We start from the raw sequence: 17698 nt of genomic DNA, 5'->3' as shown, positions 1-17698 counted from the left end.
TGTATTGTGATAAGCATAAATTATTTATATAATATAAATATTGAATTAAAGGAACAGTGAGAAGAGGTGTAGAGATTTTAGCAAAAATAACTCCACTGTTATCATGCCATCACACCATTGCTGTGAATTCAGATTTTACAGTTATAATAAAATGAATGAAGATGTAGAGGGAAAAAGTTTGTAATCATGATCAATCTATTTTTCAGGGTTGATTGAATATAATTTCTGCCATTTCCAGGAGGCAGTTCAGGAAGTGTTTGAACTCTGGAAGCAGAGAAAGCCGTTGGAAATTACTCCAAATAGTATGGCCAGGCATTTAAATAATTTATCTACGAAATACAGTCATGTTCCCAAGGACTCCAAATACCAAACAGTCGAGTCTCCAATAAGTGGAAATTTAACTGGCATATGCATAAATGCCCAACAAAGCAGCTGTGAATAACCAACCTTGCATAAACAACCTATAGGGATTACAAGTGACTATTCCCATCCCTTGTAGGTCACTTGGAAGTAACATATAGGTGAAGGATTTGAATTTGTATGCAAATTATGCACTTCATATGCAAATTAGGCATTCTGCTTAAAAATGACGTATATTTCACTTATAAGGGAAATGTGAGTTATTCCTTTAGAACGTTAAAAATGATACCTTAAAAATGATACAAAGGTGAATTAGGCAGCATAAGTAAAGTATACGTATATGTGAGATAAGAGTAAATTGCTGCCAAATTCATTGAATTTATGGTTTTATAAAGCTCCCTCCTTAACATTTAGGAAATTATATCCTTGTATAAATGCAAATCATGGGTTTTATATAATGTATAAATGTAAATAAGTTCTGAATTTGCAAACAAAAATCTCATACATTTCTATTTAAATGATTTTTTTAATATCATTCCAATTTGTTGCTATGAACAGTTTGCTCAATATCAAAATCTTTGATGAAATTCAACAAGTATGTGATGACCATGAGCATGCTGTATTCCCAAAGTAATAAAAACAGTTTCTTTCAAACATGTCATGAGCAATCCGTCATCATCATGTAGGTTCCTACAGTGGAACATTATTGCAGGTGTCGACTCATCGGCTATAGGGTAATAGCATAAGCTGAGTGAAGAACAATAAAATACGAGCAGATGTATACGAACAGTGATGGTCCATAGGGTACTAGCGTAAGTAGTTTGACAATTTAGAGTAATGGAATGTAGGAGACTTCCAGTAGGAATCATTACATAAGCAGGAGACCGGGGATAAATGTCTGTAGATGACTTGCTACAATATGGAGTCCATTTATTCAAAATTCCAGGAATGACATTGTTACATTATGGAGTCCTTTTATTCAAAGATCCAGGAATGACGTTGTTACATTATGGAGTCTTTTTATTCAAAGATCCAGGAATGACATTGTTACATTATGGAGTCCTTTTATTCAAAGATCCAGGAATGACGTTGTTACATTATGGAGTCTTTTTATTCAAAGATCCAGGAATAACATTGCTACATTATGGAGTCCTTTTATTAAAAAATCCAGGAATGACTTTATTGTTACATTATGGAGTCGATTTATTCAAAGATCCAGGAATGACATTGCTAAATTAAGGAGTCTATTTATTCAAACATTTCATTTATTCAGACATCCGAGGATAACAATATTGTTACATTATGAAGTCTATTTAATGAACGATCAAGGGATGATACTTTATTCTGAAAGACATTATTGCTACATTTTGGAGTCCATTGATTCAAAGATCCAGGAATGACATTAGTGTTACATTATAATAATATCATGGAGTTCATTTATTCAGACATCCGAGGATAACAATATTGTTACATTATGAAGTCTATTTAATCAAATTGCAAATTTAGTAAATGTGTGACATTCATGACATTATATTTCTGAAGAATAATTGTTGAAATTTTACATGCCTTATTGCATTATAGTCTTTTTTCTGAAAACCTTTCAAGTAAATTCAGTTTTCTGTCTAAATTTCTAACATTGTTATTCTCACTGCATTGTTTTTTTTAAATTTAAAGACATCTATTTATTTATGAATATATGTAGATACAAAATGGATTAGATTTACTTGTTCAGGTTCATATGTTGATATTCCTTTGCGTGGTAGCATATAATAATGAAAGGCTTAATGGTTTTCCTTCTGTGTTTCATGATGAACAGAATATAAATTTGGCATATGAATATTTTAAGCAAGCTATTTGGATGTATAAACATTACAAATAGGCCGGGAATTGCTCCTATATCATAACAGATAACTGTTTGGTGAAGAAAGGACCTTGCTAATACACTTCTCCCTTGATAGCTCACACACAGTAGTTTCCCAAAACATAGACCTCATTGTATGCAAGGGTGCAAATTTATTTGGAACCTCTCTAATATTTAGAAAGGGATGGACATTAATAATGATGTAATTGGTTGAATAATATTTTTGATAATATTGGGAATAATTGTCAATGAAGTAGCCCTTTCCCATATACATGTGTATCACCTTTTTATTGATGGTAATCTCGGAGATTGTTAACAATATTACCCCAAGAGGGTTCAACATCCTTACGTGCCACTGAAAACATCACAGATTATGTCACTAATATTATGCAAATGTCAATATATGTTTGTGTTATTGTTTATTCAGAACAAAGCAAGATTCTTTTTATATAAAAACAACTGAAGGACACCTATTTTGAGAAACAACAGCACAAAAGCTCAGTTTTGTATCATTCTGTTTGTAAAATATTTGTGTTGTGATTTCATAGCTAGCTATCTGCTCATACTTAAGCAAACCTAGGAGTGTGAAATATTTAAACAGAAATGATATAACTTGACACACAACAACAACAACTCTAAGCCTGGATGCAGGTACAGTTTGCATGCCTTTTTAACTTTTTTTTTTATCCTACCCCCGTTACTTGATGTGATACAAAACTACATAACTGAAATCTGCTAATACGAAGCATGTCTAAATTTACCTGGTTGTAAGAATGTAACAAACACTCTTGCAAGTTTGAGAAAAACACAGTTGGCACTTAATTAGGAGCATGGACATCAATGTGACACTTAATTAGGAGCATGGACATCAATGTGACACTTAATTAGGAGCATGGACATCAATGTGGCACTTAATTAGGAGCATGGACATCAATGTGACACTTAATTAGGAGCATGGACATCAATGTGACACTTAATTAGGAGCATGGACATCAATGTGACAGTTAATTAGGAGCATGGACATCAATGTGACACTTAATTAGGAGCATGGACATCAATGTGACACTTAATTAGGAGCATGGACATCAATGTGACAGTTTATGTACACTTTTCACGTTTGAATACAAGAGGGCCTTTGTATTTATGATGATTACACTGAAACCACTTCATGATCACTTAACAAGACTTATTTAAATGGTATTTATTCATATGGTGTTATAACCAGTAGGCATTCCTAACATTTGAATTAATTCAATTTTTGTCATATATTGCTGTCAACAGTATATCAATAATTGTTTATGTGAAAGGAAAATTTAACAATAAGTTGTTTATTAAAAGTTGCTTATTTCATGGTGTTGCCAGGTACAAATTTCCATTTTCAACAATTAACAGTTGCTTATTTCATGATGTTGCTTCATGTCACCAGGTACAAATTGCCATTTTCAACAATTAAAAGTTGCTTATTTCATGGTGTTGATTCATATCACCAGGTACAAATTGCCATTTTACACAATTGAAAGAGCGACATACATGTATTGAGGTTTAATTTACCACTTTTGATCATGATTGTATTCACACACTGCAAATTGTAACCTCTTTTCATTGTATTTTTTATAATAAATAAATAAATGGGATCCTAATCTACCACCAATAATATAGGCAGAATTGTGAGTTACCTTATGTACTAAAATGAGGGATACATACACTTTTTAAAATATTTATTAAACTTATCCTACATTTGACCATTCATAATTATGCACAGCGCAATGTTGCACCTAAGTTGAACTGTCAAGAAGACAATCTTTACATCTCTGTTCCCCTATAATAATTAGAAGTATGGGATTTGTCTAATATAGATGGACACTGGACAGTCTGTGGTGGCAGATTGTCCCCCGAGTTTAAATAAGGTGCATTACTAGATAGAGAGTTGATTCAGAATAGTTTGGCTAGTGCCATTTTAAAAGCCTAGAACAATACTTTTGTACATTAATTTTCTGAGCATTTTATTTTTACAGTGTTTAGTACAGTACAATTCAAAGAAGTGAGATATAGCAATGTTATGACATGACAGAACTAGAATTAAAGTTAGCAAGGTAGCATACAAGTTGTGCAGAGTTGTTTGTTAAAATAACATTGTATCTGGATATTATCTAGAGTTGTGTATTGGATATAATTTTAAATGAATAAACTATTTTGAGATCTTTTGTACTTTTTTATTTTCTTAGAACAAAATGCTGTATCAGTTGTGTCATAAAATGCTAAATAATTTTTACTGTATTTAAAACTTAACAAGCTTTGCTATTTAAGAAGATACATTTTTACACATACTTATAGGTCCTTTCCCATGTACAAGTTACACTAGCAGCCTTTTGTAATGCTGATGTCAAATAAATTTAGATACATTTGCATATAGATGATTCGCCTGTATATTCCACATGTTATGAGCAAGTTTTATTTTGAGGGAGTACTAAATTGAGAGTCCTGAGAACAGATTTATATTGAGGGAGTACTGAATATGGTAGTATAATGAGGATGTACTGAGCTACAGATGCAGTACTGTGAACTGTTTTAGTGAGAAAATACTGGGTTATAGTGAGGAGTACTGAGCTATAATAAGGGAGTACTTTAGTAATTTATCTTTAGTTCGAGTTCATGTTTTCATTTATATCGTTTTCCCCTCAGGTGTTAGTTTTCGTTCTTATTTCTTGGCAATGGAAACCAAAGCAGAATGTGTGACTCAGACTACAGGCCCTGGTTTAGGTTTTTATTCCTTGGCAATGGAAGCCAAAGCAGAATGTGTGGTTCAGGCCTCAGGCCCTGGTTTAGGTTTTTATTCCTTGGCAATGGAAACCAAAGCACAATGTGTGGCTCAGGCTACAGGCCCTGGTTTAGGTTTTCATACTTATCTATGAAAGTTAAAGCATGTCAGGTGACACAGTTGAGTGTTTGTGCTGTTTGCTTAAAGTACAGTAAAGAATTAACCCTGATCTAGTCTCACAGTTTTTGGTTGCATATCTTTGTATTACTTACAGTTGGATGTGAATTATACATGAATCAGTACAGTGTCACAGGTCCCCCACTAATTATCCACTCAATACACATCTGAATCTGACAAATTATTAGATACATAATGTTAAGGGAAAAAAATACCTTTTCCAAGGTGTAGTCATGGATGCCATTAAATTTTTCATATTTTGTTTTACCAACAGAGAGGGTGGACAGACCTTTGTCTGAAAAACGTCAAAACGTCGAAAATAAGCCTTCCTATGAATGATCGAAAAATAAAAAGCATCGACAGATTTAAAAAAGCGTTGACACTTTACTGAGAAAATCTCTATGGAATTTTTCTAATCAATATTACTCCATTGTTGTTGGTGATTTTTTCTAGTTTATTATGCACACTGTTTACGCAATTACGTCTTAATCGAGGTCCCCACCCTCTCTGCTGCTATTAATTTATCCAAATATTTTATAAAGTCCAATACGATATCTTGTTCTAGGATCGTGCAAATTTATTGTTATAAATCCATGCGGAGTAGCTTGTGCTCATGAAAAAAAATTTTTGAATTTAATTATATCCATGTCACTGTTACACCAAGTTTGATGAATATTTCGCAACGTATGTGTATCAACTCCATTAAACACAACTAAAATATCACAGTTATCTCTGATCACTTTTGGTATTTGTGTGTATCGTTGAGTAACATAAATGACATCGGTGTTTTTGTGTCTACCACGGGAAAAAATCCTAGCTGGATTTGATTGTTTATCCAGCATCACATCATCATATACAACCAAATTATTAATAAATCCGTCTATGGAATCAACTGATGGTGCTTCATCAATATCCGTTATAAACTCGATAACATCGTGATCTGTATTTGTGCGTTTTCATTAAAATCCTTGAGCATATCATAACATCGTTGATCATCAACTGACAGGGCTACCAAATACAATTGATCCCACTTTAACCATCTCATTATAAGATTAAGTAACAACTGTGTCTTTCCACTTCCAGATGGTCCTATTATTATCATTCTGATGGAATTTGGTAATGCAGGATGGTGCTAGACAGGTTCTCGTTTTCTTGTCGCTGAAAAATCAATTATATCCATGCTGTATAAAATATCCATGGATTTATATTGTGTGTATATTGTGTGAAGTACAGGATGCATACCCTGACAGATACACTAACAACTATTACCACAAAAAATAACAGATCAGCGGTTACGGGTAAGTGTACGTGGTATGGTACAAAGAAATTTAAATTTATACCCGGTGATAAGTCAGGGACAAAGTCAGTGTAAAAAAAAAAGCAACGCGGAGGTGATATTGCAGCAAAATTAGGAAAATTACCAGGAACTCCGTGGCCTAAATACCCAGGAGAAAAACATTTACCAGGATATAATTATTGCGGTCCTGGTACTCGACTCGATATCGGGCTTGATAATCAGAATCAACCAAAACCAGGCGACGAACCAATAAACGCTATTGATAAAGCATGTCATGCTCATGATGTTGCGTATAAAAGCAATGATCTACAACATAGGCAGATGTGAAATTAATTCAGGCGCTAAATTCTCTAAAAAATAAAAATATCAAAGAAAAATTAGCTAATTGGTTAGTAAGATCTGCGATGAAAGGTAAATTAGCGCTAGGTGCTGGTAATGTATAAATGGAATTGATTTATTATTCACCAATTGGATATTGGAAAGGTAAAGCAGTAATTAGTAAACTCGCTGATGCAGCAGCAGTTTAACATTCTACTGCTAAAGCATGGTTATCCAAACAGGCAATATGGCTAATTTACCTACCACCACCTAAGTAAATTCAATTTGCACATTTCAGTGTCGATGTTCCTAATGAAGTTCATCAAGCTGATATTCTGTTTTTACCACATGATACTGTATGTAGATAAACGTACAAATACGCGCTAACTGTTGTTGATGTTGCAAGTAGATATAAAGAAGCAGAACCGCTATCAACGAAAACAGCTGCTGAGGTAGCCGATGCTTTTAAACGAATTTATCAACGAGGTGGTCTGCGATGGCCACAGCTGCTACAGGTTGATCCTGGCAAGGAATTTCTTGGTCCAGTATCATTATTGATGAAACAACATAATACCAAAATACGACGAGGACATACTGTGATTCATCGTGATCAGGCAATTGTTGAACGATTTAATCGAACACTCGCTGAGCGGTTATTTGGATATCAATATGCGAAGGAATTTATTCAGGATACGAGATCTCCTGAATGGGTGGCAGGATTACCAAGTGTGATAACTGCATTAAATAATGAAACAACTCGAACGACCAATATGAAACCTTTTAATGCAATTACAAAAAAAATATACCTACACAACAACGTGATCTTTCAGCACAGCCAATATTAGGTAATACCACTGTAAGGTACTTATATGAATATGGTGAACTTGAAGGTGGTAAAAGAAGAGCGACTGATCCTATTTGGAGTGTTACCACACATAAGATATCCACCGTGACAAGATCCACTGGTAGACCTGCAATCTACCGATTAGATTCAACTGATCCTCAACGTGGATTTGTACGTGAACAATTACAAGTAATTCCCGAGGATACACAATTACCACCGCGATCACTTAACTAGCATCCCTACGTCGATTACACTCAAGAGAGGTCAACATGGTATTTTCTTGTATATGACCGCGACTGTTATCTTTTCTATCCACGGTAAATTGTCTTGGATTATTATTTAAATATCTCCATAACATCACACAATTACAACTTGTACAATGATTATTCTGTTGTTGTTTCAGTGTATTAATATATTCAACATCAAGATCAAATTCTCGATTATTTTTTTTATCAGATTGTTTATAACCAGCTAATTTTTTCCTATTACATCATTGTGAATATCATCACTAATCACTGACTCGTCCAAGACAATTCGTGTCAATTGAGATATTCTTCTGACTCGAGACACTGCGAGATAAACTAAGTTTGACCACTCGATACGATCATCTATAATCCAAATAACTGTATCAGTAATAGTTATTCCCTGAGATGAATGAATCGTCATTGTGTATCCAAGCGTCCACCGGGATTTATCAGCATGTAGAGCATCTTTAACAACATCAACATCAACTGCGACAATATCATTCAGCACAAGATTCTGTTTCCTTGACTCAGTCTGTCCTGGTATATCAACGTCAATATTTTGCCGCCGTGTATCAGCTGGTCGATAACATAACGGAACTGGCAACGTTGGAAACTTTTCTCGTTGTAACTGAAACAACTCTCGTTGAAGTGTATCACGAACTATCTTTCTACTTGCAACTATTAAATCGGTTGGTCTCCACGAGCGCAAAAAGTCGTTCATGGGTGTTTCTGAAATTATCTTGCGCATTACTTTACACTGAACTTTATTTGGTTGTAGTCTGATTAATTTTTTAAATTCCTTTAATTCTGCATCAAGTGCTCTGTGATCATCATGTATTACTTCGTAATAATCGACAAAGTTCTTTAGCCATCCATGTGGAGATGGTCCAACAAACGGTGGTGGTTGACCATGATCGACGCACATTATCACAGCAGTATTTCTTGTTAACGCCCAATCTAGAAATGTTTTAATGTTTCTAACGGCACAGTACATATTTCATCCCAAATGATGATCCTTGGAATGTATTTCTCACCCATCCTTAAAGATGTCCATGTATCACCCTTCCATCGGAAGAAGCTGTGATAAGTACATGATTGTACTCCTCGTTGTTTCATCTCTCGCGCGAGTCTGTGTGTAGGTGTCAGCACGATCATATCTGATTTCTGAAATATTTCGATAGCTCGAGTGGTTTTACCAGAACCTCCCGATCCGTTTATGTATATCGTTTTATATCTAGCTATTGGGTCATATACCGATGGTGCAGATTATATATTTGATCGTTGATTTTTATAATAATCATCTTTGATCGTAACATCTGCTGATTCTGAATAATCAAGTATATTTTCTTTCTTTATTCTCCATGAACCACACGGTGCATCATCGTCCGTAAAATCATCCAACAACGTTGCATATTTCTTATCGATATAAAACGAATCCGTTGCAACCCAAACTGCGGTATCAGGAAATTTATTTATCATAGATAGTAAATTTATGCTCACGCAGGCCAACATCGATGATCTTAAATGCGTATACTGAGGCGATTCTCCATCCATATAGCTTACAATCGTACCTAATCGTGTTTCATTTGATAAATAAACATCTTCGCGGTTTATAAATATATTTCTCGTTGCTGCATCAGCAACTATAAAATCGTATTCGGTATCATCCAGTATTAATCGTGTATGACGTTGTTTATGATCATATGCTCCGCCAGTTTATCAACGCTAGGTTTTTCATTTATCACATAGATTCCATAAATAACTGCTGTTACAGGATACGCTCGCTCATAATACGGTTTGTCAATACCGATCAATAGACCTGGTTTGGAATTTCTACTTAGTATGACAGTTTTTTATGACCGTGGACAGGATGATATTTGTTACGGATAATCCAGTTATCTGTTTTTGTTAACACGACAAATTTTATTCTGAAAAGATAACATCTATCACCAAGCTGTTTAATAATAGCTGCTGATCTTTTGTCATTCATCGTAGCGTCGATGATACCATCGACACCTTTGGTATTACGTATAATCTTAAACGTTGACCAGACATGAGATGCACCATCTGCGTGAAATTCTTTCTTGGCGTCGTGAATTTTATTGATCAAACCTTTATTTAATCAAATATTGATGGTATTATCAGAAATTGTCAGAAGAAAGTACCAGTTGGTTATATTAATAATACTGGTTATCTATTGCTTACTGCTGGGAAGAAACCTTATCTCTGTCATCGATTTATATATGAATGTCACAAGGGGTTGATCAAAGACGGTCTTGTGATCGATCATATTGACGGGAATCCTCAAAATAATTGTTTATCCAATCTTCAAGCTGTTACACAGAGCGAGAATAATACACGTAGTAACACTGGGAGATGTAAAACAACCGGAACGAGGGCGGTAAAATCTATAAACAGAGAAACTGGTGAAGAAATTATATTTCAATATTTCAATCAATGAATTTAGCTGCGAAATATTTTAATATTAATCCGCCTTCAGTACAATTTGTCGCGGAAAATATAACCAAATCCACTCTTTCCAAGAAATAAAAACAGAAAATTATTTTCCAATATCAATAATGGAGATAAACTATCATCTTTGACAAGTAATTACCTTGAATTATATTTATTAACCATTTAGTTTTTGGGGACCCAGTATTGTACACTCGTATACTACTTATTTTTTGACTTATGCAAAAAGGGAGATAATTCTCTCTAAATATATATTTCTCCGTAGATTTCTGATTTTTATGGTCGTAATTAGTCAATTAACCATCTACGTCGTAATTAATATCAATAATTATACTAGTAGAAAGATATTTATGCTTTTTAGCTTACAAAATAGAAGAATAAACGTATTTTACATCGTACAATATAGCGAGTTATTTTAAGATCTGTTATGAGAAATCGAGGCAGAACACGCTGTTAGCGTAGAGAATGGCCCCGTACATGCTATAACGCCCTTGTAAATATGTAAATACTACGTGTTGTATTGTCATTCATTCATTGTATATATTTCATGTCATTCATTCATTGTATATATTTCATATATGTTTGTATTGTCATTCATTCACTGTGTATATTTCATGTACCCCCTCAACTCGCTAGAACACTCGATTAGGGGTTCATGTGGGGATTGTCATTCATTGTATATGTTTGTGCCGTCCTTAATTAAGATTTATGTTTGTACTGTCCTTCATTTATTCATTCATTATACATGTTGTGCTGTCTTCACCAAACGCACCCTCTTGAGCCTCTAGACCGTTGTTTGACGGGTTATGGGCTCTCATAGGGGATTGTGTTTCGTGCATCCTCCTGAACTCGCTAGAACACTCGACTAGGGGTTCATAAGGGGATTATATGTTATGTCGTCATTCATTCATTCATCATAGATGTTGTGCTGTGCCCCTCCTGGACTCGCTAGAACACTCGACTAGGGGTTCACATGGGGATATATTTTTTCTTTTAAATATATGTATACTAAATAATGAACCATGAAAATATCAATGATGTAATTGTTGCTATTAAAAAATTAGAAAAAGACAGTATTAATATATCTGATGAACTGAATCCTGGAAAGATTATTTCTAATTTTGAAATCTTGGAAGAACGTGAAAATGATGGCGGTTTACACTATCGTCTGAATACAAGTTCATAAAACGAATTCAGGCGGCGATGTTCCGGTCACTAACTGCAGTAAAAGATGATCAGGTCAAGGAATTCGTTCCTCTCTCTGCCGCAGTAGAAAAAATTAGATCGGAGTTATCCCACAAATACGAGACAAAGAAAACGATTAGTACTCGTGTAAGACAATTAAGACAAATTATGTCAGCGAGTAACTTCGTTACTGATGAAACGACCGAACACGTGTAATATTTTATTTATTCTGAAATATTTTATTTATTCTGAAATATTTTATATTTTATTATTCTGAAATATTTTATATTTTATTATTTTGAAATTTTTTTCTGAAATATTTTAAATTTTATTTTCTCAAATATTTATTTTCTGAAATATTTTATTTTTCATAAAATCTGATCGATTTGTATAATTTTGAGTATCAACTACCATATCAATGTAAGATATTTCTGATAAAATAAAATATTTCTGATAAAATAAAATATTTCTGAATAATAATAAAATATTTTTTGTAGTATTTTTGCAAAACTGATCGATTTTGTTAATTTTGAGTACCTAACTACATATCAGGATTACAAAATTGATTGATTTTGTTAATTTTGAGTACCCATTTACAAGTCAAAATTAACAAACTGATTGATTTGCACGATTTTGAGTACCAATCACCATATCAATTTACGATATTTCTGATAAAATATTTTTGATAAAATAAAAATATTTCAGAATAATAAAAAGATACTTTTTTGATAGTATTTTTTGCAAAACTGATTGATTTTGTTAATTTTTAGAACCAATCACCATATCAAAACAAACAATCTGATTGATTTTGTTAATTTTGAGTGCCAATCACCATATCAATTTCAGAAAAAAAAAATATTTCTGATAATAATAAGATATTTTTTGTAGTATTTTTTGCAAAACTGAACGATTTACATAATTTTGACTACTTAAATACCCATCAGAATTAACAAACTGATCGATTTACATGATTTTGAGTATCAACCACCATATCAATTTCAGAATAAATAAAATATTTCAGAATAAATACAATATTTCTGATAAAATAAAATATTTCTGAAAAATCTACGATAAAAGTCTTATGACAGAAATTTTAAGATTTCACATACATATTCACAACTAGTTGTTCCCCACGCAGATCAATTAAGTGTCCAAGGTGGTCAGTTAGTTTAAAATTTATTCGTGTTAACATAGTATTATGACACCGCAGATAAACAGGATTAGTTGGTTCTTGCACGATCAAATCCCCAGGGGGAATTTGTGGTGTGAACGTGTATAAAATGTATCCTTGTCGAGCCCGATTTGATTTTCCGAGATCTATTCGATAGCTACCATCGATCACATCACAATCTAGATTAATCGCGACCGTTGAAGTTATATTAACGATTCCCGGAGATACATGTCTACCCCCTCCGTGTGGATCATTGTTATATCTAAGAACAGTTGCTATTTGGGCTATTTCTCTCCATGCATCGAGTATTTTAGAAAAATTCTCATCAATGACATCATTGAGAGAATTTCTTAACTTATCTGCATTATAATCAGGAAACTTAAACGTTGCAATATCAGCTTCGGATATTTTGTATTTGGTTGCGAAGGATTTTTTGTAATCGTTTGATGACTTAAGAACTGTATCTCTAATTCTATTATAAATATCTTCAGAAGAATTAACTATATAATTTAAAACTTCTATGTACCTAATGATATTACAGCACGCAGATGTCAAATCAAATAAATATTCCTGAAAACTATTACATAAGTTATTTAACTGTATTTTATGGTCTGAGTTTATTGAAGAAAATATAGAATCAATATTCAAAGCAATAATACGTTTATTAAGATTATAAAAAGGAGCTATAGTATCATAATAAAGATATCCACTTATCTGTCTTGGTTTTACTTCTATGTGATCTAAACAATCTGAATTCATTTTAATATCATAACGAAACTATTCTTCGACGTAAAATCACCCCTCGTTGGTTCTGGTCGTCCATGATATTCTGGCGCAATATCAGGACAACCTAGTATGGATCATATCTTGGACTGATAAATATCAACGACGTAATCAGGAGAATGTATCTCAACCGTAGAAGATAGCGTCGGCTCATGAACATTAATTGATAGTTTTGATTCTTTTCCTGTTATTGATTTTATTCTACGCGCAAATTCTTCATTGATTTGTTCGATCTCATAACTACCAGTTGGTATTCCAACAACAACCCAGTCAGGTGTTCCATCGGGTTTATTCTTATTAGCAAATACAAGCGAATTGTTTGCTGCTGTACCATTAAATGATCTCGATCTGATATTTGGCCAACTATGGTATACTCGTAATTGCACTAGTGCAATTTCTTTTACTGGAATTGCAGTTGGAAAATTGATGCTAAATTCAGGATTAATCGAGTTTACCGAGATCATCGTGGTCTTGTGCGGGGTTGTGTTCGTCACGATCTGCTGGAGTAGCTCTCCTGACGTTGTCAGTGATGTCATTATTAATACTCGTACCTTTAACAGCACTGTTATATATTTTAATCATTTCTGAAAACTCAAAATCAGATATAATTCCATGACTGAGACTCGCTGATAACAACGAAGATAACTTCGAGTATGCGACCGTCGCTGTATGTAATCTTATCATGTAATCGGATAATTTTTCATTAGTGCAAGTACATTTTTTTTTGGCAATGATATTGAGCACACCTGCAAACGTTGTTGTAGCTAAAATACAAATAGTTACAGCTACTGGTGCCATCATTGTCATTGTTGATAATATCACACCAGTTCGAGCAACAACAGCGGATACTGAATAAACGATCACGTCGACGATAACTTGTCGTCGTCGATATTTCTTTACTTTTACCGTGTATTGTTCGACTCGATCTTTCAACGCTGCCTGCCATTCACGCGCTTGATTGTACCTAAATTTTTGAACGTCGATTGAGGTACTCATTATATTTTATACAGTAACCAATTGAGGTGTTTCAGCTACAAATTCTAGACACCACCAGTAAGATGTTGCGGTTAATTTCTTATCAGCTAGTTCCAGAATAAATATTTCTTCGTTTCCGCTATTTAATATGATGGACACAACCCCGGAAAACTTATCAATTCAATGACGCCATGGATACGTTTTAAATATTTCAAATTTTGCAGCACTGAACACAGACAGCCTGTACACGCCAGTGACTGTTTCGGTATATTTGATAGTTTTATTTTGTTGCGACCATGTTGCGAATCCCGATGATACTGTGTATACGATGTTGGTAATATGCCCGGGAGTAACCCCGCCGAGAATTTTAATCAAACTGGTTTTATTAAGGATCTCAGGAATCCCCGCTGCGATGTTTTGCTGTGTTTGTTTGATCGTGTCGATGTTCGTCTTGATATCAGCGAGTTTTACGTCAACGGCCAAAGGATCACCAAAAAATTCCTCTGCGGTTTCATTATTTTTTTCTAAAATTTCTACGGAGATTTGTGAACGTGTTTGCGTGAACGTCATACTCGGCCCGCAACGTGGATAATTTACCATCTACGGTGTTGTAGTTGACGTCAACATAATTTTTTGTTGCAGCATCTTCGTCGGATGTTGGATCTCTCAAAACTACTATCTTATTCCCGTTCATACTGAGTTCTCCTGTCATTGTGTCACCGGTATTTTTCACGCGATTAGCAACACTTGCTGTAATTTGATCTCTGATGGATGTAAACGATACACTTGAATTCCTGATCTTTCCGCTGTCAGTAAACACAGGGATATTATCCGTGACCGCACCGAGTACTCGTCGAATTATATCATTCCATTTGATATTGCTGGTTTTTATTTTACCATATCGATCCTGAAAAATAACAGCCTCATCTGGGTCAACTCCAGCAAGATTCATAATATCAGCGAGTTCATCTTTAGTCGCGTACTTCGATAGATCAAAGTCATCGGATTTTTTCTTAACGCCGGAAGAAGATCTTCTTCCGTAAATATAAACCATTATATAAGATCTAAGATCTGCTTAAAACGAATTGGTTGCTTGTATAATCATGCACGACTTTATGTGGCGGTTTGGATGATTTTGATACAGCGTTAAGTACATGAATTATCTCACGGCCGCATATTGGCGAATCTGTCATTGTTTGTGTGGGTAGCGTTGAATACCAAACTTGCGCGTGAAGTGGTGCAACATACTTGATAAACTCACGCTGTAAAGCTAACCCGTATGAATCAAAATAAACGATTCCACGTGGATCAACCGCGTATGATACCCAATGAGTACCGGGTCCTGAATTCGAGTCGAGATTAATAATACCTGTTTCGAATTCATTCGGTTGTTTCGATAATTGATCTCGCATAAAAACACCTCTGAAGTTTTTTATTTTTAATCGTTTAGCAGCATCAAGTAAATCAAAATTTGATGCTGGAGCATCTAACGAAGTGATCCTGGAAGCCTCAGACCTCTTCCCCAACGAGATCCCGGTAATCTTAGGCCGCGTCCCTTTTTTTGTACCCCTTTTCTGTTGCTTTCTTTAGAGCCATTTCAACAGCTGTTCCAACAGCACCTAATGCGGCTGCTTTTGCTACGGCTAGAGCGGCAGCAGCTATTAACGCTCGAATATCCGCGAGAAGTGGAAAAATACCACCGGTTTTAACTGAGTCCTTAATTGCACCCGCAGAGAGATTAAGTTTGACTCCTGTTTTTGATTGTTTAGCGCCGTTGAAATGTTTAAGTTGACGTTCTAATAATGATAATTTATGTTGACCACCCGTGATCTGATCTCTCTTTAGTGATATTTTCATTCCGCAGTTTTTTGCTGAATTTGATTGAAGGTTTTTAATCTGACCAGGAGTCAGACTGACACTAACGTGATGATATGGCATTTTATGATAATACTCGTGTTTTGAAATAACATGATTAAAGATTTTCCACTGGTGCATCAACGACTCTCATTCGACCACTACCACCTTCAAGTAACATGGCTTTATCGCTGAATATAACCGCGATTGCTCTATAATCAACACCACCTGTATTTAACGTTGCATTAAGATGTATATCAACGACAGATTGTTTTGATAGATCAAGATGCTCCAGTGAAAAGTAATAAATCGGATACAAAGTTCTGAAATCATATTGTGACATTTGCAACCCAGTATCTACATTTTGATCACGTCCCATGAATGACATCAATTGATGATATACACGTCCTATATGATTTTGTTCATAATTTAGTTGTATATTCTCTGTTGGTTCTTGTTGTCCGTTTATCCGTAAAGAAATATATGTGATACCTAGTTTATCAAATATCATACGAGTATGTTCTTGATTATTTAAACGATCATGGTTCTGAAACGCAATAAAAATATGCCGCGGCGCAGAAACACCTTGTTGTGATGCTATATGCCATGTAAACTGACCGTTAACGTCAGTTTGTGTATTATCTGTGCTTGTTGTTAACCATGACAACAAGGATTTACCACCTGTGTCCATGAAAGAAATCAATTTTTGTTCTTCTGCGATCGTTGGAGTCATTACCGGCATCTACAGTGAAAGTTTCGATAATACTACTTTACCAGCATCACCAGTAGGTCTCCACAGAGCATCGTTATCATCACGCTTTCTTACAAAAACAACCGTGTGTCTAGCTCCAAAAATAACATTTTTAACATTCCTACAAAATCCAAAAATATGCGATAATGGAATTGTACATGAAAAACTTCTATTAGCTCCTAGCAACATATTTTTACGCGTTGCAAATCCCAAGTTGAAATCTGGGTTAGCACCATGAACTACTGGCGTCACATCAGCATCAGCTTTTCCTGCAAAATTTCTTGGTCGTCTTATATTATACGGATCGCTTTCAGGATGACCAGAATTATCTTTCACAAACATTATTGTGGGACCTGCTGATCTTGTATAATCATCAGAATATCTTGCCAATCCTATTATTGTTGTAGCAACGTCGACATCTTTCTGAATTGACTCAATATTTTTTCCATCGATCATATACGTGGCGCTATCAAATAATGCCATGATCCCGTTGTTGACAAAACCAACTTTTACTGCATCTGCGTAATTAGCATCGTTTGTTCTTACAATTGTACCTTCTACCTCAATAAAAACCTTAGCGGGTAAAAAGTATCTACTTGTGTCATGAACTTGTAGTTCAATTCTTCCTCCACGTTGATCTGGTATTC

The 17698-nt window shown here is 34.5% G+C and overlaps 1 protein-coding gene across 3 annotated transcripts in view; it reads left to right on the top strand.

Annotated features, from left to right (window-relative positions):
- The window catches only part of LOC149770167 (uncharacterized), a 71379-nt gene extending 66954 nt beyond the window's left edge, over positions 1 to 4425 (top strand). For all 3 annotated transcript variants that reach the window (XM_089949295.1, XM_089949296.1, XM_089949297.1), the window contains one exon: positions 207 to 4425. In XM_089949295.1, coding sequence (XP_089805421.1) covers positions 207 to 442 — 236 coding nt within the window. In that variant the 3' untranslated portion in view covers positions 443 to 4425. The remainder of the gene's footprint in view (positions 1 to 206) is intronic.
- The last annotated feature ends 13273 nt before the right edge of the window (positions 4426 to 17698 follow it).

The sequence above is a fragment of the Sinohyriopsis cumingii genome, unplaced genomic scaffold, assembly GCF_028554795.1.
Source record: "Sinohyriopsis cumingii isolate HCF-2022 unplaced genomic scaffold, ASM2855479v2 utg002567l, whole genome shotgun sequence".
Taxonomy (NCBI): domain Eukaryota; kingdom Metazoa; phylum Mollusca; class Bivalvia; order Unionida; family Unionidae; genus Sinohyriopsis; species Sinohyriopsis cumingii.
The sequence above is the reverse complement of the archived record's forward strand: the minus strand, read 5'-3'. Positions and strand labels throughout refer to the sequence as shown.